General features: G+C 39.0%; 2 protein-coding genes across 4 annotated transcripts in view; both read right to left on the bottom strand.

Moving 5' to 3' along the window:
- The window catches only part of LOC113436647 (mast cell carboxypeptidase A-like), a 28,121-nt gene extending 14,941 nt beyond the window's left edge, over positions 1–13,180 (bottom strand). The window contains exons 1-3 of the mRNA XM_026701136.2: positions 13,090–13,180; positions 12,784–12,859; positions 1,848–1,972 (exon numbers count right to left, since the gene is read on the bottom strand). Of these exons, the coding sequence (XP_026556921.2) occupies positions 1,848–1,972; positions 12,784–12,859; positions 13,090–13,163 (275 nt within the window). The 5' untranslated portion in view covers positions 13,164–13,180. The remainder of the gene's footprint in view (positions 1–1,847; positions 1,973–12,783; positions 12,860–13,089) is intronic.
- Positions 13,181–17,426: 4,246 nt separating this feature from the next.
- Positions 17,427–21,066, bottom strand: part of LOC113436882 (carboxypeptidase B-like) — a 92,363-nt gene continuing 88,723 nt past the window's right edge. For all 3 annotated transcript variants that reach the window (XM_026701584.2, XM_087933297.1, XM_087933295.1), the window contains 2 exons: positions 18,223–18,307; positions 17,427–17,654 (listed from right to left, as the gene is read on the bottom strand). In XM_026701584.2, the coding sequence (XP_026557369.1) occupies positions 17,467–17,654; positions 18,223–18,307 (273 nt within the window). In that variant the 3' untranslated portion in view covers positions 17,427–17,466. The remainder of the gene's footprint in view (positions 17,655–18,222; positions 18,308–21,066) is intronic.

Here is a 21,066-nt window from a genome sequence, read left to right as displayed (position 1 = left end):
CTGATTCTGCTGCAGTCTGCACGGGCTGCTGGCGAATCACAACAGATGTCACATAGTTCCTGGGCAGTTGCTTTAAAACACTACTTCCAAGCGCTAGGTCACTTTCTACTTGTATATAAATATTTATATTTCAAGATTAATAGTTTATTTTTTCTCAAATTGAGCCTGTTCTGTATTTAGGCAGCCCAGTTGAACATCCATTTTTGCATGCCTGTGCAATTTATAAATTTCAAGGCTGCCATCAATGAAGCACTGATGAGATTTCAGGATGTAGACAGACCAATCAGTAGTCTTGGAATTTGATCAAAATGGCTCAGTCAAGGGAGGAACCAATGAGGAATCAAATTTCTTGGGCTCACAAGACATGGACCAAACATAGATCAGCTTTCAGAGTTTATGTAAAAGCCCATTCAGCTCAATTGAGTTGCCTGTGTGCTGCTGAGAAGTACGCCACAAGGCAGCCCAATCTGTCTCTGAAGATACCATCTACAGTTGCTAGCAAAACATCAGAGCAAAAGAAAATTACCAGAGGCATTCAGCCCCAAAGTTCATCACTGCTTTAATATATACATTCTTTAAATAAATAAATGATGGATGGATCATAAAAAATTTCATATATTAGCAGAATATGTGAACTCTGGTGAATGGATTATTTTATATCTACAAAAGGAAATAAAACATTAGGTTTAAAATAATATGGTGAACCTTTCTGAAATAGGTTTTTAAACTGAGAATGGTGGGGAAGTTGTCAATCATGGGCAATCAGATTAATAACTGCATCAGAAATACAACATCATGTTACTTTATGCAGCCTTTAATACTTTGCCTCTGTTTAAGACAGGAAGTAGAGTAGTTTGATAAAGGCAGAAATGAATAACTGATCTTGTGGTATCCAGAAAGCACACATACAGTCATGATGGCATAAATTAGCTATTTCTATTATAAATGTATTGTTCAGTTTAGCAAAATAACTGAAAAATCAAAGCCTGCTTAAGTATCATTTATTGTTTGCTAACTTCCTATTTTTCTGTTTTGTATTGGATTGCCCTCATTAAATAGAAATGATATTTAGACGAAATCAGTGGAGGAACTCCCACTGCTTCTAATGTCTCTGGATTTTAAAATCTATAGTTATTGCAATACTATATCACAAGAGACAGTCAGGAAGTTGAATTGATATATTATTGAAGGAGCAGTAGTAAGAGAAGAGGAATATGGTTGTTCAAAAAAAAAAAGAATGTCAAATTTTATGTTTATACAGGGAAAAGATTAAGAATCAAGCAGAAAGATTGAATAGAAACATAGAATTTTGCATTGATTACCTTTTATTCAAGAATAAGCAGCACTGATGTAAAGGGACTTACACCAGACATAAGTATATACATAATATTGTAGATGTAGATCTAGCACAATATACTATTTTAAAAACTGGATTAAACCAAGATAATCAATCCTGTTTACCTCATATCTTTTTTTTTTGTTCATAAATTTTGAAGTTTGAGAGGAATGTTAAGGGTAAAATGGATGTTTTAAGCCTGGAAGAGATTCAAGGCATCTGTTCTTCCCCTTGAAAAACCCCTGAAACTTATTCAAAAATGTCTTTTTGGCCCCATTTACTTTTAAAGTGTGGCCCTTGATTTGCTGCATACTCTGCATTAAAGAGTACTGGTAGTTCTTTTAGGTTGATTTAAATTGTCTTTAATTAATTGACATATATTTACTCTTCATCTCTGTCTCCTTTCTTCTGTCTGTCTCCAAAAGAAATTCTATTTGGATTTTGTTGATTAAATTGCTGATAATTTATTTATAGTATACATTCTCATGAATCTGAATTGTGAACCACATACCTGTATTGGATTTGATTTTGCTCCAGGATCTTTTGAACAAAGTTTGTCTCGTCTGAACTGACTCTGAAATCCACTTCTTTTCCAATAAGAACATGTTGAACAGAATGAGGATGCCAAAAGTCAAACTAGGTGAAAAGAAAAGTATGGCAAGTTTATTTTTAAGAATGTGAACAGAAAAGAGGAATCATGTAGCAAAAAAAATATTTTTTTTTATCAGTTAGAGAGAAATACTGGTAATTTTCTTTTGCTCTAATGTTTTGCTAGCAACTGTAGATGGTATCTTCAGAGACAGATTGGGCTGCCTTGTGGCGTACTTCTCAGCAGCACATAGGCAACTCAACTGAGCTGAATGGGCTCTTGCATAAACTCTGAAAGCTGATTTATGTTTGGTCCTTGTCTTGTGAGCCCAAGAAATTTGATTCCTCATTGGTTCCTCCCTTGACTGAGCCATTTTGATCAAATTCCAAGACTACTGATTGGTCTGTCTACATCCTGAAATCTCATCAGTGCTTCATTGATGGCAGCCTTGAAATTTATAAATTGCACAGGCATGCAAAAATGGATTTTCAACTGGGCTGCCTAAATACAGAACAGGCTCAATTTGAGAAAAAATAAACTATTAACCTTGAAATATTTCTTGTGGTACAAGATAGAAGAAATTTTTATGCGAGCCAGAATAGGATATTGTTTTCTAACAACTGGCCCTGTACAGGTTAGTTGAGTCTAACTTCAGCCTTAATGATACAGAATTTTCCATTTTGCTCAACCAGGAAATAGAACTTTAAAACTTTACTGCCATCACCCACATCATTGGCTGCTCAATATAGACATTTTACTATATCTAACAGAGTCATCCTGTTTTATTTTCTGTGCAAACAAATTCATTATCTCGATGACTTCTATGTATGTGTAGCAGAGCAAAAGTATCTGTACTCTCAATTAATGACTACTAGTTCAGAGACTGTTTGAAGCTATGATGGCTTGAATGAATAGACTGGTGCTCAGAGTAATAATTAACATTGTAACTGAGGACTATTCATCAGAAAAACTTTGGGAGAAAAGAATGTCCATTGATAATATGAGGCCATTGAATAATCAGTATGAAGCTACAAAGTGATTGCATTAAGGGAATGCCCTCATGTACTGTTTTCTACTTTATAGATTTTAGCATAACTTCTAAAGATATGTCTTTAGAATAAAATGTCTTTTTGTCCAATATTTTTTTGTCTTTGGACGTGTCCATCACATATGATAATACAAATCCGGTATCTGATTAATTTCCAACATTTGGCGGACATGTTTTCAAGCATCTTTGCCAGTCTTGCTATTGGTAAGTGCCCTCTGTAAATTATTTTATATAGATTTTCATTATAGGCATTTGACATTGTTAATTTATAATTTCTGTTCCACAATTTCTGCCATTTAACTAACTCTATAGAATATCCAAAATACATACGTGGTTAGAAAAATTGATAAAGCAACATATTGCTTTAAAACTGGAAATATTTTTGTTGGGTATTTTACTAGAACAGTATAATAAAGGGAATACATATCTAATTTTACATACATTAACAACAGTGAGAATTGCTTTTGCACAACAGTGGAAAAATGAAGAGATCCCAACAGATAAAAGTATTACTAAAAAAACATTAGAATGCGCAGAGATGGACAGTTTAACACTCAAAATAAAGGAGAAGGAAGAAACAGAATACTTTTTTGTGGCTATTCCACCATTAAGCAGACATTGTCAAACACGGATACAGGGATGTTTGCACGTATCTAATGACCTTGTTTTAGCCAACTGAAAAATGTTTCAATATGATCACGAAACACTGACTGTTGTTACTTTTCTTCTCAGGACACGTTAGCCCAGTATGATAAGCATATTTGCAAGCTTGCAAACTATCACATACTTTGTTCTTTGTTCTTTGTTTATGATCTTCTTCCATATAAGGTAAAACTCTGCTACCCCTGTGTGCTCCCCCACCCGCTTGAAAGAGGATAATAAATGAGGTTTGTACAGAGCACCCGAGGTTCCTTCTCCAGCTCCCGTTCCTTCTCCAGCTCCCCATTCCTTCTCCAGCTTCCCCTCCTTCTCCTCCTCCCCCTCCTGCTGCGGCGGCTGCTGCCTGGGTCAATCCATCTGCCCCGGGTGTGAAGTGCTCCCTCCTATGAAAACAATCGGATGTCTGGTGTCTGTTATTGGTATTCACCCTTGCGAGGGTCCCTCTAAACTTCTTTCCCTGCGGGGAATTCCATAGGCAGCGAAAAGAACGCAGACGGAACAACGGACCAGTCGCTCGCTGCGACAACTGGGGCTCGTCCGGGATCTGTCTGCCTTTTGCTGTCTCAAAGGTGTGATCTCTGTCTAGAGGTGCATCTCCTTCACTCCCGTTCTTACGCACCTGGCAAAGGCATCGCGCAATCGTAAGTAATGGGCTCCTCACTTTCCAAAGTTTCATCAAGTCATAGGGATGAACTTTATACTATAGTGAAGAAGGCTAATTCATTTCAAAAACTTAATGGCACCACTGTATATCCTCTTTCAAAAAATCATTGACTAATTTATTGACATATATAGAGGAACATTGTCCATCTTATCCTGAGAAGGGAACACTCCGACACTCCTCATGGCAGAAATTGGGGAAATATCTACACGATATCCCCAGGCCCCGCCTGAAATATTAACATCTTGGCGGGCTGTCATGGCAGCATTAAACACACTCTATCCTCCAAAGAGAATGCTGCACCTCTTACCTCTAAAAACCCCCTCTCTCTTCTTCTTCCTCAACTAATCCTGCTAAATCTGGAGATCCTCTTGTGGCACAGGTGGAAACTCCCTCTCTTCCACCACCTTACATCAATCCTGCAGAATCTTCTAATCCTCCCCTTCTGCCCCCACTCCTTCTTCCTCTCCACTAATTCTTCGAGGAGGCCTTATTAGCAATCTCCTTTCCTCCCTCTACCGTTGGATGATTCTGAAACTCTTTCTGCCTTCCCTCTTGCCTTCCCCGGGAGGTGGCGGCAACCCTGTACATACTAACATTGAATTTAAGGTCTTGAGAAACATAAAAGATGCTGTAACTAATTATGGTCTGCATTCACCTTACACTAGAGGCATACTTGATTCCTTGGTTTCTGGTAATACTGTCATGTTGCTCTATGATTGGAAAATGTTGTTTTCTATGCTTATGACCCCAGCACAATATGTTGTGTGGCAGTCTGAGTATGAAAAATGTGTTGATGTAGAAATAAGGCGAGGTTTGCCGGCAGCAGTCACGGAAGCTCATCTTAAAGGGACAGGACAATTTGCCACTTTAGTTCAACAACAGACTTGTCCCGCAGTGCTTTTGCCATCATTCATATGTGTGCAATGAATGCTTTGAAATGGGTGGATGATAAAGATTCACAATCCACCCAAGCCTTTTTAAATTGGCTTTTTCTAATGCTAATCATGCACTCGCAGCGGCTATTTCTTCTTCTTTACCTACCCCTCCTCTCCTGACGCTTTTGCTTTAACTCGTAATGGCAACTGTTTCAACTGCGGAAAGCCTGGACATTTTAAAGAAAGGCTTTCACTGGGCTTCGCAGTGTCATAGTAACCCCCTCTGCTCAGCCTTCGGAAACTATGATGACCCTGGTGCTGTTGTAACGCTTCCCTTAACTTCAACTCTTTTAATACCCTTGCCCCCTCCACGCAAACAACATTCTCTGTTCTGCTTTCAACTGCTCTTATGCTCCCCCGCCCGTTCTCACCTCACACGCTCATCTTACTCATTCCAAACTCCTCTTTGATCATGGAAGGGATGGTCGCTGCCCCTTTCTCTCTTAATCGCCTCTCTCTTGGAGGTGAGAGATCTTTTCCATGGCCTGTTAACACTATAGTAGCCACTCTTGTTATTGCAACCCTTTTCCCTCTATTCCATGCCCTCACGGTCTTGATCGCATCATCCCTAACTGTTCGCCTTTCAAACTCTCTCAATGGGAACCCCTTTTTCAGACATCAGATGTATTACAAGATGCTCTGGAAAAGTGGATTGGTCCCATCTCCTGCCATCTCCTTCTGACCCCCGTTTGCAATTAATTAAAACAATACCTATTACCTTTTCCTCTCCAGTAGTTGCTTTTCCATTAATTCAAGCCATCACAGTTTTCACTGATGGCTCTCTGAATTAGCTGCTTTTAACTTAGCCTTGAAAACATTTTCTGAACAACCAATTAACATCATAACGGATAGTCTATATGTCTCCCAATTGGTCTTACATATTTTTGAGGCATATCTATCTCCTTCTATACAACCATCATTAATGACACTGTTGCTTCAGCTGCAAATGCTCATTCAATCTAGGACCCATTCTCTATTTGTAGCCCACATACGAAGTCATCAACATCTACCAGATTTCCTTTCAGAAGGGAACCAGGTAGCTGATACTGCTTGTAAAGTACTTCCCATCAGTATTAAGATGCCTCAACCTTCCCCTATATTAGCAGGGGAAAGTCATAGTTATTTTCATCAAAACAAAAAGGCTCTGGTTAAACAATTTGGTATTTCTCTGGAAGAAGCAATGGCAATCATCCAACAATGCCCCACTTGCAGTTTGCAAGCAAAAACTTTCCTCAAGGGATTAATCCCAGGGCATAGAGGCTTGTGAGACATGGCAAATGGATGTCACTCAATTCTCACCTTTTGCCCCTTGGAAATACCTTCACGTGTCTATTGACACCTATTCAGGGTTCATCATAGCCACCCCTCAAAGGGGAGAAACGTCAAAGCACGTTATCAATCATTGTATTCGGACCTTCGTAGTACTGGGACCGCCAAAAAATCTAAAAACAGATAATGCACCAGCCTATATCAGCTCTCAATTTTCTGAGTTCTGCTATCACTGGTCCATTATCCATAAGTTTGGGATTGCCTACAATAGCCAGGGGCAAGCTATTGTTGAAAGGGCTCATCAAACCTTAAAATTGGCATTACAACGATACATGGGGTCAAAAGGCCTTAAAGGCCCCCCTAGCCTCCCAGTATTACAAAATGTGTTAAATGTTTGTCTGTATACGCTTAACTTCCTCAATCTCACTGGCACCCCTCCCTGTCTGATGGAACAAGCGCTAACTGCGTTTGTATGTATGTCACTCAAATGGCTGTTTGCATGTTTGATGCCTATATTTCCCCTGTTACCCCTCCCTCTCTCATGACACTTTTTTACAGCTCCAAACGCTACTGAAGGAAAGAAGTAAGCCCTTATTTGTGGCTCACATTAGAAGTCATCAACACTTGCCTGGATTTTTATCAGAAGGCAATCATATGGCCGATGAGGCCTGCAAAATCATGACCTCCTCCCCTTTTCCTCAACCACTTTTGGCTGGGGAGAGTCATGACTATTTCCATCAAAATAAGAAGGCCCTGGTACAGCAATTCGGGATTACGTACCAGGAAGCCACAGCAATAATCCAACAATGTCCCACATGTAGTCTCCAGGCTAGAGGTATCCCTGAGGGTGTTAATCCCAGGGTATCCAAGCTTGTGACACATGGCAGATGGACGTTACTCACTATCCTCCCTTTGCTCCTGGAAATACATTCATGTGTCCGTAGACACTTATTCAGGGTTTATTATGGCAACATTGCAAGAGGAGAGGCAACTAAAAATGTTATTAATCACTGTATTCGAACATTCATAACGTTGGGATGTCCAAAAATTCTCAAAACAGATAATGGTCCTGCTTATGTCAGCTCTCCCTTTGCTGAGTTTTGTCATAAGTGGGCCATCACTCATAAATTCGGTATACCATTCAATAGCCAAGGTCAGGCTATTGTGGAAAGAACAAACCAAACTCTGAAAAATGCCCTTGATCGGCAAGCGGGAAAAAAGGGCTTAGGCCCCGAACCTCCGGCGTTACAAAACATCTTGAACATTACACTCTATGCTCTTAACTTTCTTAACCTCACTGGCTCTCCCTCTTCTACGGCTGCTTCTCGCCATTTTACCAAGCCAGTGCCCCCTCCTCTCGCCCTCTTGTCTATTTCAGGCAACTTCCAGATCCTGCGTGGAAAGGCCCTGCACAGCTGATCACGTGGGGAAAAGGATACGCTGCAGTACAACTTCCTGACAAAGTGCTTTGGGTTCCTGCTCGTTGTGTCCGCCCTTACCATGGGCCACCCAATGGCCAAGACTCCTCTATCTCTCACCCTCTTGCTGACAATGATATTTCCAGTCTTTTCACTCTTTAATGCATCTCCGGGGTTATCCTAGCCCCCTTCACAGCACAGTAACCTTTACTTATGAAGACAATTCTCTTCCTGCCTGCAATTATGCCTTTCAGCATAATGGCCGCCCTCTTCTGCCTGCTTCAGAAATCACTCTCTCATATTATTATTTCCTTGCTTCATTTCTCTGACTATACAGGTAACTTCGCATGAAACAATTGGCCCTATTCTTGTTTAGGCTTTTCTTTTAATCATACTTACCTCAATCATACTGTTCTCTTATTGTCTACCCCCTCTTCTGCTTTTCCTCCCCTATCCCCACCGTTTCTATCCTGGCTACAGCTGCTTGACTCCAACGTCTCTCCTCTTCGGAACGTCTGGAGAGACACCTTCACTGCTGCATTCCACCCTGCGACTCCGCTGCCTGCCTTTGGAGATCTACTCTTCCATCTTATTGGCCAGGCCGTTATAAGCCACCCTCGGACCGCAGACATCGCCTCATCCTTGATGGCACTTCTCACAAAACAACCACACTCATCCGGACGCATCGCCTCAGATACCCTGCAGTTCGGTCTCAGCTCCATTTCCAACGCCATGGAATGTGTCCAACGCTCTCCGGTAAAAAAGAAGGGAACTATTTGGAGGTGGTTTGAAATGACACTCTGTTGACAGATGACACCCAATATTCCATCACTTCTCATTTCGTGCTACAACCCTGGCCCTTCACCACGTGCGATTGGCTGACTATGGACAGTACCAGTGTGAAATTACAAAAATGGTCAATGGATTTGCCACTTCCTCCCGATTGACTCTCACTTTGTATCAACAGCACGCTCCACACACCGCCCATCGTGTCCGTCGATCTCCTCGAGCAGTCTCGCGAATGCACATCAACCACATACCTATACCTGGACTATCCTGGACGTTCAAGGACAAGTTCTTAATAGCACCACCAACTACACTCTGTGGCCATGGTTTCCCCATTATCCATGGACTTTGCTGAAATGGGTACTGGGGTCGAGAAATTTGCTGACAAAAACTGCAAGCTGATATATGGGACAAACAAGGCTCTTGCACTCCAAATCCTGCTCATAACTTTCCTTTATACTTTTGTCCTGCTCACAGTACCGGCGAACCCCGCACTGCTTGTGGTGGTCCAATCGATAGGTATTGTAAAAATGGAACTGTGTGTCCACTGGCCACATTCGGTGGTCAACCCTACCAAAGGAGACTATATCAACATTACGGCACTCGTGGGCACCTTCCCTCTCTTCGTGGCCATGTTGTGGCCAGAGACTGAACCCGCTCACCATTACCTTTACCGAAAAGGAAGACATTGACTCAACAACAATGGATGTCAGGGTTTACATGGGGGACGGCAATGGGATGGTCATAGGGATGAAGGTAACATTTTCACTATAACGTTTAACAATGTCTTTGCCTACATATGACATAGGTCCAAATCAAAATTTGAAGTCTGCTTTTTTACAAAAATCTGACACTCAGGCCAATCCATTAATTCAATTGGTTAATTCTTCTTTTGCATTGTTAAAAGCCACCCTTAATGACTCCTCCAAAATGGACCAATGCTGGCTCTGCCTATCTGACCTGCCACCCTTTTATGATGCAGTAGCCTCAGATGAACCCATTCGCAATGCCACCTCAGATAACGGATGCCGATGGAATACTTCTTCCATCACGGTTACTGACATAATAGGTCAAGGATGCTGTTTGGGAAATATCCCTGCTAATTATTCCAAGTATTGTCATAATGTTTCATTAGGTCATCATTGCCAAGTCTATTTGCCCAAAGAACGGTTAGCCATCACATCCTTTACTGGGCATGGTGGATATAACCCATTATATACCTCTTCTGGAAACAACATAACTGCTCGCCTCCGGGGTCAGTATTTCATTCCAGGTAACAACTCTGTTTGGGCATGCTCCACGGGAGCCACAGCCTGTGTTCATGGGGACGTTCTCATTGCTCAGAAATCCTTTTGCATACAAGTAAAATTGCTCCCCAAGGTAACTTATTACCCAGGGCCGGAACTTGTTAATGTGTTAGAACCCCCAAAATTTCCACTTCGTCAAAAAAGAGAAATTGTCACAGCTCTCACATTGTCTGTGTTGCTGGGCCTTGGTGCTGCTGGCGCAGCAACTGGGGTCACAGCTCTGGCTGTTGGTCATCAACAAGTAGCAACACTCAGTTTACAAGTAGATGAGGATCTCAAACGTGTTGAGACCTCGATCTCTGCACTCAGGCCTCGCTCACTTCTCTAGCTGAGGTCGCTTTGCAGAATAGAAGAGGTCTTGATCTGCTATTTTTAAACAAAGGGGGATTATGTGTAGCCTTAAAAGAAGAATGCTGTTTTTATGCTGATCACTCAGGTATTGTCAAAGATTCAATGGCTGAATTACGCAAGCGATTGAAGGATAGAGAAAATGAGCGACAACAGAATCAAGCATGGTATCAAGGCATGTTCAATTATTCTCCATGGTTAACTACCCTGTTGTCTGCTGTAGCCGGTCCTCTGATATTGCTATGCCTTGCCTGTTTAATAGGTCCATGTGTTATGGGACGATTGCTAAAATTCTTACAAGGTCGCTTACAAGCACTTGATAGTGAAATCAGTAATACTCAAAAAAGCGGTCAGTTTTCTCACATCTGTTATTGTATCCAAAGATTCCGTTAAACAGCCTCTGCTGGAATGGTCTTCTGACGAAGAGTCAGAGAATGAAATAGATGCAATGCCTCCTATGCTCCCAAAGGAGCCTTATTGGATATGAGTGATGAAGAGTCAGAAGGTGAGTGTTCCTTCGTATGAATTGGTACAACAGGATCTCATCAAACCGAAGGGTTTGTTGCCACCCATTGAATCCATTTCAGGGGAAAAAGGACTTTACCTGGAGACAGCATCACAAAAATAATAAAAAAGGAGGAATTGTGGCTATTCCACCATTAAGCAGACATTGTCAAACACGGATACAGGGATGTTTGCACGTATCCAATGACCTTGTTTTAGCCAACCAAAAATGTTTCAATATGATCACGAAACACTGACTGTTGTTGCTTTTCTTCCCAGGACACCATAGCCTAGTATGATAAGCATATTTGCAAGCTTGCAAACTATCACATACTTTGTTCTTTGTTCTTTGTTTATGATCTTCTTCCATATAAGGTAAAACTCTGCTACCCCCTGTGTGCTCCCCCACCCGCTTGAAAGAGGTTAATAAATGAGGTTTGTACAGAGCACCCGAAGCTTTTCAGCTCCTTCTCCAGGTCCCCCTCCTTCTCCTCCTCCCCCTCCTCCTGCTGCGGCTGCTGCTGCCTGGGTCAATCCATCTGCCTCGGGTGTAAAGTGCTCCCTCCTATGAAAACAATCGGATGTCTGGTGTCTCTAAAGAGTTTAAGAGAATGATTAATTATACAATGAAAGTTTACTAGTATGGATAAGCTAATATTACTATTACTATGTGATTATTATTAAAGATATGTATATTATTATTATCACTATTACTATCTTTTTGTGGTATAGAGATTTTTGAAGAACTCAAGAATGCAATAAAAAAGCTGGAACACACTTCCTCACTAGTCCAACATATGAAAGCCACAGGTCATAGCATCAACTTCAGTGGCACCAAAACCCTAGCTACTATAGAAAACCCCGGCTACAGAATCATCAGAGAAGCCATAGAAATTGATAAAAGACCTAACAGTATGAATGGAAGCGATGACTCCACCAGACTATCAATCATCTGGAAGTCTGCATTCACAAACCAAAAAATCTCTATACCACAATCCAGGCAAGCACCTGGACACAAACAGACCCCCCCCCCCAATACCTCCACCCCAAACACGTCCCAGCCAGCTACCCAAATAAAACCCAGCTTCCTAATAAATAATTATCAGCCCTTCACAAGAAACCAAGCTGCACTAAGAAACCCCAATGCACAAAACACAATGTTGCCAACCAATCAAGAACACAGCGAACTCGAAGACTAATAAAAACAGACCTAGACTCCCAGCCAATCAGGATGAGGAAATAACCATTCAAATAAAGCAGAAAGCCAGCACCAAATTCAGACAAAAATGGCTGCCAAGCCTGACACACAAGATTAAAAAGAATCCAATACACAAGCCTGAGGATGACAGATGAGATTCTGCCGAAATGTCGCTATGATAAAAGCAAAAAGATTTAAGATGTGGGAAATACCCGAAGAAACCTAAATTTTTATACATACATACATACATACATACATATAAAATAATGATAAAAAAGTCATATAATCACCAATATTTGAATGTTTATCCCTCACAACATATCGTTATTAATTTTCAAATATTTTATATTAATATTTTACAGTATATTTATTGTTGACATGCAATGTTACTTCATATGTGACACTTTTATCAGATCAAAACAATTAAAAAATGCAGAAAAGTTTCCTACTCTTTATGTTCTGAGGCATAGTTTTACTGCAAGGGTTTATATTTAAAAAATCATGTAAATATTTGGATAGTAGTTTAAGCTAAAATATATCTGCACATACAATATGTATAGAGATTGTATAAGTTAAACTACAGAAATAACTTCTCTTCATTTGCAGCTTTCACTATGCATTGAAAACCTATTTACATAATTGAAGCATTTTTTAATTTGCAAAAGTTATGTGGAATCACGTGAAAAAAAATATGGTGTGTATGGTTAAAGAGACCCCTCACCTGTATTGTAGAGGCCAGGTCCTTCAAGACATTTAGTTGATTTTCATTCTCAAGTTTCACTCGAAATACTTTGTCACTTCAATAAAAGTAAAGCATAATTTAAAAAACATTACCATCAAATTAAGTTACATTTTGTTCTATTTTCTTCCTCTCTTCATCTGATATATAGTTGTAAATCATTCCATCAGGATTACACTGCTATTCCAGATCGCATTTAATAGTTGCCTACATGCCTACATATTGTAATGAAGCTAGTAAAACCAATAACTTTGCTTTCAGGAAATAACCACAATGAGAAACATCTACCTGTCAAAGGAATGTGCGAGGAAACCTCCCAGAGATGTAAAAAGGAACCCTAGAAAGGTAAGAATGAACCTCATGATTCCACTTTGTCTGTAAAGCTAAATTCTTACTTCTTTTATATGCCTTTATATGCACCCAGAAGCAATCAGGTGACTTCCTCTAAAGCTTTCATTGGATACTATATTATGGCTTTTGAATTTGCCAGTTAATACACTTTTAGTCTTCCACTCATTATTACAAAATCTGAGCAATAAAAGTAACAAGAAAAACTAAAACTCAATCAGATAAAAAATACCATTAAGTGTCAAGTTGTATGGTGGGAGATAAACAGCTCTGCAGGATACCTCAGCACATATTAGCTTAGAAAGGTGTAAGATAGAGATGAACAACATTTACACCAATTAAAAGAGACCACCAAAAAGCTAAAAAGAAAAGAAAAAAGCAAAATACCTTCTCTCCTGCAATCAACACCCAGATAAGAAAGGATTAACATCAGCATTAGTATCAGACCAGCAATCAAGCAGTAAACAATACTCCAATCAAGGAACTACCAACTCAGACAGTCAAACAGTAAACAACAATCTTATCAAAAACGACCAGGAAGAAAACAACATTCCTCCCAATACTGATAGAGAGCATAAAAGACTCTACAGATAGCTGTGACCCAGAATGAATTTTGTAATGTTTTTGTGTTTTTACCTTTGTAAGCTGCTCAGAATCACATATGTGAGATGGACAGCAATAGAAATTTGCTAAATCTTATATACAGTATATAAAAGCCAACTCATCCAATCTCCAGAACCATAAAGCCTACAAACTTGAAATTTGGCATGAGTGCTCTCTAAGAAAGGATTTTTCAAAGTGACCACCAGATCATTAGTATTTCTTATACAGTAATTAACACACTAAGGAGTTCTATGCTAAGGATTTCTAACCCTCTCCCCATCTGAAAAGAACTTTGTTCCAACTGCCAGTGCCTCACACTCCATTACGTTAGTTCAAACTGGTAGACATTACACTCCTTCACTCAGGAGCGGTCTGGGGCTCCTTACAGTACTAAATGTTGGTACCTCACCAAAATGTCTATATCTTCAATCTATGGAACTGCTTCCAAACTCAAGGTGGCAGTAGCGATTTTCCCTTATGTGTTTCAATCACCGACCACCACTGAGCCAACAGATTGTGAACTGGATTTCTCCTGCATAGCCCAATCACTGCCAGTTGCCTCACATTCCATCACCTCAGTTCAAACTGGCAGACATTTCACTCCTTCACTCTGAAGTGGTCTGGGATCCTTACAGTACTAAATGTTGGTACCTCACCAAAATGTTTACGCCTTCCACCTATGGAACTGCTTCTGATCTCAAGACAACTGGAGAGATATTCCTTTATGAGTTTCAATCACCCACTACCACTCAGCCAATGGATTGTGAACCAAATTTCTGCTGCATAGTGTCCCAGCCTCAACTAAGTTCTTATATTGACGTTCAATGAATCTGTTCCTTCTACTGTAACACCACAAAGGGAAAAAGCACAGGAGAAGATTTACAGATGCGATTAGGAAAACACAAGTAAGGGAAACTGCAAAAGAAGTATCATCCATGTTATCCCAAAGTCAATAGAAAGGCTGTAAAAAAGTATGCATCTAATAACTCTTATGTTAATCAGGCAGCTACAGCTAAATACAATAAAAAGACATCACAAATCAGATCAATGCCTTGGACTAATAAGTATAAGTCTGATTTAAATAAGAACCTCAGATTGATTACTCCAGGGAAAAGGTGGTTGATCTTGGACCTTAGTTACCCTGTGCCTGGTGCCATGCCCTAAAGTGGCAGGATGAGACTCCTGGGATGTGCTGCAGTGGTGGTAAAGTCCAGCTCCCTCCCCATGTGCCCTACCCTGAACCCTTACACAGCCTTCTCACCCACCAGCATCCAATGGCAGAACACTTTCTTTCTGCTGCCCAGAAGAACAATGAATGCTTTCAAATAACATCTTTTGGAGCCAGTGAGGTGAATGAGGGAAATTTTATGCCAACATTCACAGTGCAGGGGCAGGTCTACCACAGGAGGGGGGTATCATGGTGAGACCTCAGCAGCAGCCTTCATTTCTCCAGATATACTTTGTTGGTGATGATGACAATGAGAAGGATATCCGCTGTGGAATCTACCAGGCGTTAATCCAGAATTGGTTAGCCAATTGCAGAAGTTACTGAGTGAACACAGCAAATATATTATAGATTTAATTGACACAAGCTTTAAATATCAATTTATCAAGCCCGGTCATAATTACTCATTAATTTTCAAGCTTTATCAAAGCCAATCACATAGTTTCGTAGCGAAGCACATGTATCCAGCTAGTAAACAAATAAAATTTCAGTTTATTTTAGCTCCATTTGCTGGCTACTTTATCCTAATGTGTGCTCCCATCCTAGCAAATGCTTCCTTTGACCGAAGGTAAGCCAACTCTCTGTGAGTGCATGGAGATAATTTGAGTTAATCCTGGAACTTTGTACCAGAAATGTCCCTATCTGGATTTCTGTGGATGTAATTTGGTTCAATTTGAGGTCAGAGTTTTGAATGAGATTTGGAGAAACAGAGCGTATATATGGCAATTTTGTTGTTTATGGGGAAAATAGGAGGATAAAGAAATTTTAGGTATGTCTTGAGTTATTAGGAGGATAAAGAAATTTTAGGTATGTCTTGAGTTATTTATACAAATAATAAAAATGAATATAACCAATTAATGAATAAAATGGTAATTCAGAACACCAGCTGCTTTTAAACTAAAGCATATACCTACAACATTAAGTAGGTGTTGAACGATGTCATAATATGTGGATTCATATTGGATAATTTTGGAGAAATTCTACTACCCATGTGCTTTACATGATTTGCTTTCCCTTTTTCACATGTACAGGAGAGAAACATGTGGGAGAGACCATCAGTCTCCCACTGTATTTTTAAAAGGGCTGTTGATCCTTATGTGACACTTCAAATCAATCTCTATTCATCTGAATAGAGAGATTTGAAGACCTTCAGCAGTTATGCTTCACATTTCTTCTTGACTGTTTCTTTTTTTCTTTCTAGTTTGCCTGTTGAATTCTTGATGTCTTCATGAATTCTCTGATTCTTTCCTCACAAGTTTGGTTTAACCAGTTGAATAACTGAGGAACACCAAACTTTCCTCTATTAATTTTAGCATACCACAATTATTTGGAATATCACCTTTGCTGACTGCCTAATGTTTTGACTCAAAGTGCTCTATATATCTTGTCTTTTAAATTTTATTTTATTATACTGTCTTTTAGTTGAGTTTCATATCGCAAGAACATCTGAAATTTATAAGCCTAGAAACAGGAAGAATTGGCCAACTGTTATTCTATCTACTTCTAGATAGAACAGTGTCAGTTGCATACGAATCTGATTAGGGTCAACACAGAAGTCTGTTGTAATCTAGATACACTCTTGTACAAATAGGATTTTCCAAAGTTTCTTTTTCCTCTCCTGTAAAACCCTTTTGATGAGCCTTTATGACATAGGGAATTTTGGGAATTGAACTCTATCATGTGATAGGTGTGCTGGCTGAGAAGGACTCCTTTGTGCCATGCCATGCCATGCCATGCCATGCCATGCCATGCCATGCCATGCCATGCCATGCCATGCCATTCTTGAGTGTGCTTCTCCTCTCTGCAGATACAGGAAATATTGCCAAAATGAAGATGTAAGAAGGCCATTCCAGAACACAATCCCATTTACTATATTTATACTGCTAGATAAATCAGCCTTAACCTAAATCTGCCCTGCATTCATCTACTCATTCACCTATGTGAACTCTAACTTCCTCAGAACAATTATTATTTAAACAATAGCATATTAGAGAGGCTGGCTGATATACAGTTTTTGAAGAACCCAGAGCAAACAAAAGGCTAAAACATATGAAGAACAGTTGCAGAAATTGGGTACATCTAGTCTAGTGAAAAGAAAGCCTAGGGAAGACATAATATATCTGAGGGACCAATATCTGAGGGACTCCTACAAAGACAAGGGGAATATATGTCAAACTATTTTCCAAAGCACCAGAAGCCAAGACAAGAAACAATGGATGGAAACTAACCAAGGAGAGAAGCAACCCAGGACTATTGAGAAATGTCCTAACAATGAGCAATAAACCAATGGAATAGCTTGCCTCCAGAACTTGACTGGACAGCCATTTGTCTGGAATGGTTTTCTGTTCAAGCTGAGGGTTCGACTAGAAAACCTCCATGGTCCTTTCCAACTCTATTCTATGTTCTATGTTATGGTGGCAAAGAAAATTCAGAAAATGTACAAAAGAAATTGTGCATTATATTTTATTTATTCAGCTTGGAAAGCTTTTTTAGTACAAATAATTAAGGATATATTCAGCAATATATTTAACAGCAATCATAGTTTCTTCACAAGTTGGCTTTATCTGAGATTCAGGAAGAGCAAAACCGTATCGGCCTTTGTCACGAAGTTCAAAGGTGAAGGAATATTGTATACCCTGGTCATAAGCCCAATCATCTGAGCCACCAGCAGCAGGATCTGTAAATAGGAAAGAATACATATGCTAAAAGAAAGAGGACAAGTTAATAGAACTGCTTTTCATACATTTAATGTATGATATCAATGACTTGGCATCCTCTTGGATCTTCAGTACCCATAATTTCCAGAACATATGTCTATCTAGACATACTAGACATACTACCTAATATTCACCTGAAGAGCAAGTCTGTTTTTCTTCCAACATCATTATACAGTGTATGAGACACATGAATGACTATATTTTCCACATTAATAGATAATTTTTCCATACTTGATTCCTTTGTTTTTTGATCAATCATGAAAGTTCATAAATTTAAAGTTAATGAACTACATCAGTATAGTTCTACTTGCTTACATATCATAGTCAATGCATTATATTATGAAAAATAGGAGAAATCTTTTTTATAACACTTCTGCAAATCACATATACTGTACTCAAGAGGCCTGATAATTGAAAAGTAGGAGAATCCCTGTGTGTATACACTGTCTGTAATGGTCTAATTACAGGCTTTTATGAACAATAACCTAATCATTACCATAGTTGTATTGCTGTTAGAGTAATACTTACAAATTGTTGAAGCTCCTGGACCATACGTATATTCGGTACCATACAATGTTGCTAGTTCTCGAATGGCTCCTTTAGCAATAGAATTCTTTAGAGAAAAAATTAATTGTGGTAGACTGAAGAAGAACATGGGAAGAAGACTTATATTTTGGGAACTAGGTATCATATTTTTATTACTGTACTCAGTCCTTAATTCCAAGCTTCAGAGAGAATGTCTGAAATTAGAGTTCCTGCTTTTATGGAAGTTTTTGTATGTACAAATGTTTCTCCTCACAGATGTTTGTATTACACCAAGGAAGGACAGAGAGGGACATGATGCTATATATGACAGTTCCATATCTCCTCAAGCTTCTCTTTAAAATAATGCTTATTTCTGCAAATGTCTGTATATGCATTTGTCCTGGACATGAAAATGTTCAAGGACATAATGCTGGGGGGAACATTTATATGGGTCCATTCCTATTAAAACCAAAAATAAGCTCTTGCTACGATGCTTATATTCCTTGATATTTTTTCAGAAGTTGCTTCTTCACCTTATATTTAATGGATCTGAAACATTTACAGTTTACAATATTTGGTTGCTTAAATGATTAGATTTGCTTCAGTAAACTATGGGTTGAATCTAGTCAAGGAGCTAATTTAGATATATCGTGGTGTTTGAGCTAAAATGGTAAGATTGGAAAGGAGCACTGTGAAAGAATGTAAGCAGACAGTCCCAGGTTCAATTTCTGGCTTCTTAGCCAGAGAACAGCTAGAAAGGCTCTTGCCTAAAATCCTGCTGTCTGTTAATACTGGGTAGGTCAAGTAAATATCTAACACAAGTGAAACATTTTATCTTGACTAAAGAAGAATGCACTGCCTAGATCCAACAGTGGTACCTATTATTTATTTGTTTATTTCCTTTAAAGGTGTAATTTCTTTGAAGTCAACATGACTACATGGATATGCCCATGCAGTTTCCTTGGTAACAATATAGAGATGCTTAGACAAGTCTTTCTTTACCCTAAAATTATATGAATTAGTTCAGTACTTTGACTCTAACCTGCCAAGATTTTCATTTGGCTCTTGATCAAAGACTTAGAACCGATTTTCCATTTGGGGCTGATTTCAGAATCTTTTCCCATCCTCAAATCTAATAGGTGTGGTAGAATGAAAATAGAATATCTGGACACCATTTTTAAATGAGAACCATTCAATCAAACCTGTTATTTTCTAATACAGGGGTTTCCAACCTTGGCAACTTTAAGCCTGGCGGACTTTACCTCCCAGAATTCCCCAGCTAGCAAAGCTGAAGTCCGCCAGGCTTAAAGATGCCAAGGTTGGAGACCCCTGGTCTAATATACAGATAGTCCTCAACTTACAACAGTTTGTTTAGTGACTGTTCAAAGCACTGAAAAAAGTTACTTACAACCATTGCAGCATCCTCATGGTCACGTGATCAAAATTCAGGGGCTTGACAACTGGTAAGGCAACTAGTCATATTTATAATACTTGCAGTATCCAGAGTCACGTGGTCCTCTTTGGTGACAGTCCGACAAGAAATGACAGTGAGGAAGCCTGATTCACTAACAACTGGGTTACTAACTTAACAATTGCAATGATTCACTTAACAGCAGTTGCAAGAAAAGTCATAAAAAGGGGCAAAACTCAGTTAACAAATGTCTCACTTAGCAACATAAGTTTTGGGCTCAATAGTGGTCGTAAGTTGAGGACTACCAGTAATATGGTTCATCATTCAATTGAGAGGGTCCAAAGATATATTGCAAATAGCATGGATTTTTGTTAGTTACTTCTTTTCTAAAGCAGCTGGCGCTTGATGGAATTTAGATTATGCAAGTTATTCTAGTCTGTAATAAGCAAGGATCATAGAAAGGGACACGATAATTAGTCAAGACAACTTTACTCAGTTTTTAATTCTTCCAGTTCATTCCACTCTTTTTTGCATCAACTTCCTAAAAGAACTGTAACCAAAATTTGTACTCAGTTTTATCTACAATTTTCTTTATTCTTTTCATCTTTGCAAATGCTGTCCCCAATTTAATTTCTCTGAAATTTTGTGGGGTGTTTTTGTGTGTGTGTGTGTATGCTCATTGTGCTAACATATGCTTTTCTGACTCATACTCCATTGCAACTTACTTGACAGAATTAAGAAAATATTAACTCAATCACCAGTAGGTTTGGGAAGAACAAACTGCGTCAGATTATATTATACCATGGAACCAAATACATAGTTTATGGGAAGTAAAACTGGTTGCGGACATAGGCATTCATGAGGGAAATAAGAAAGTGAAATAAGAAATATGTGACACAGACTCTTTCATTATACTTGTGTGCAATGTCACACATTTTATCATTTTGGCATCAACATTGTTAAGGATGGATGTCTATGTTTCTGGATTTCACTCTTTTAAAATGCTGAATTAAGAAATTATTATTTTTTCTTTCAAAAGACATATTCTCAGCATTGCAGATCTTTTCAGAGCAGCTGAAGAACTGGATTTTTGTTGTTTCCTGAACTTGATCTGAATGCATTCATTGGGAACCCTGAAAAACTATAGTAGGTGAATCCAAATTTTTACAGGTATTAATATTTACAGGTTTTATTCAGGCCTTCAGAAAAACTCATGGAAGGTGGAAATAGGGAGAGAAGATGGAGACTTCATGTACCCATCACTCCATTTCCATCCATTCAACAAACATTTGAAAATGTATCTTTTAAAAATATAAAAGAATGAAGCCAAGTTCTAAAAGATTAGTATAGAAGGGGATATTTTTAAAGAGACAGCTGACTGTGGTTGGAACATTTATTTTATCAGACATATGCCAGTTTTCTTTATCATATTTCAT

The sequence above is a fragment of the Pseudonaja textilis genome, chromosome 4 (genome assembly GCF_049901715.1).
Source record: "Pseudonaja textilis isolate UNSWEBS1 chromosome 4, rPseTex1.2, whole genome shotgun sequence".
Classification (NCBI taxonomy): domain Eukaryota; kingdom Metazoa; phylum Chordata; class Lepidosauria; order Squamata; family Elapidae; genus Pseudonaja; species Pseudonaja textilis.
This window is presented reverse-complemented; position numbering and strand designations above follow the sequence as displayed.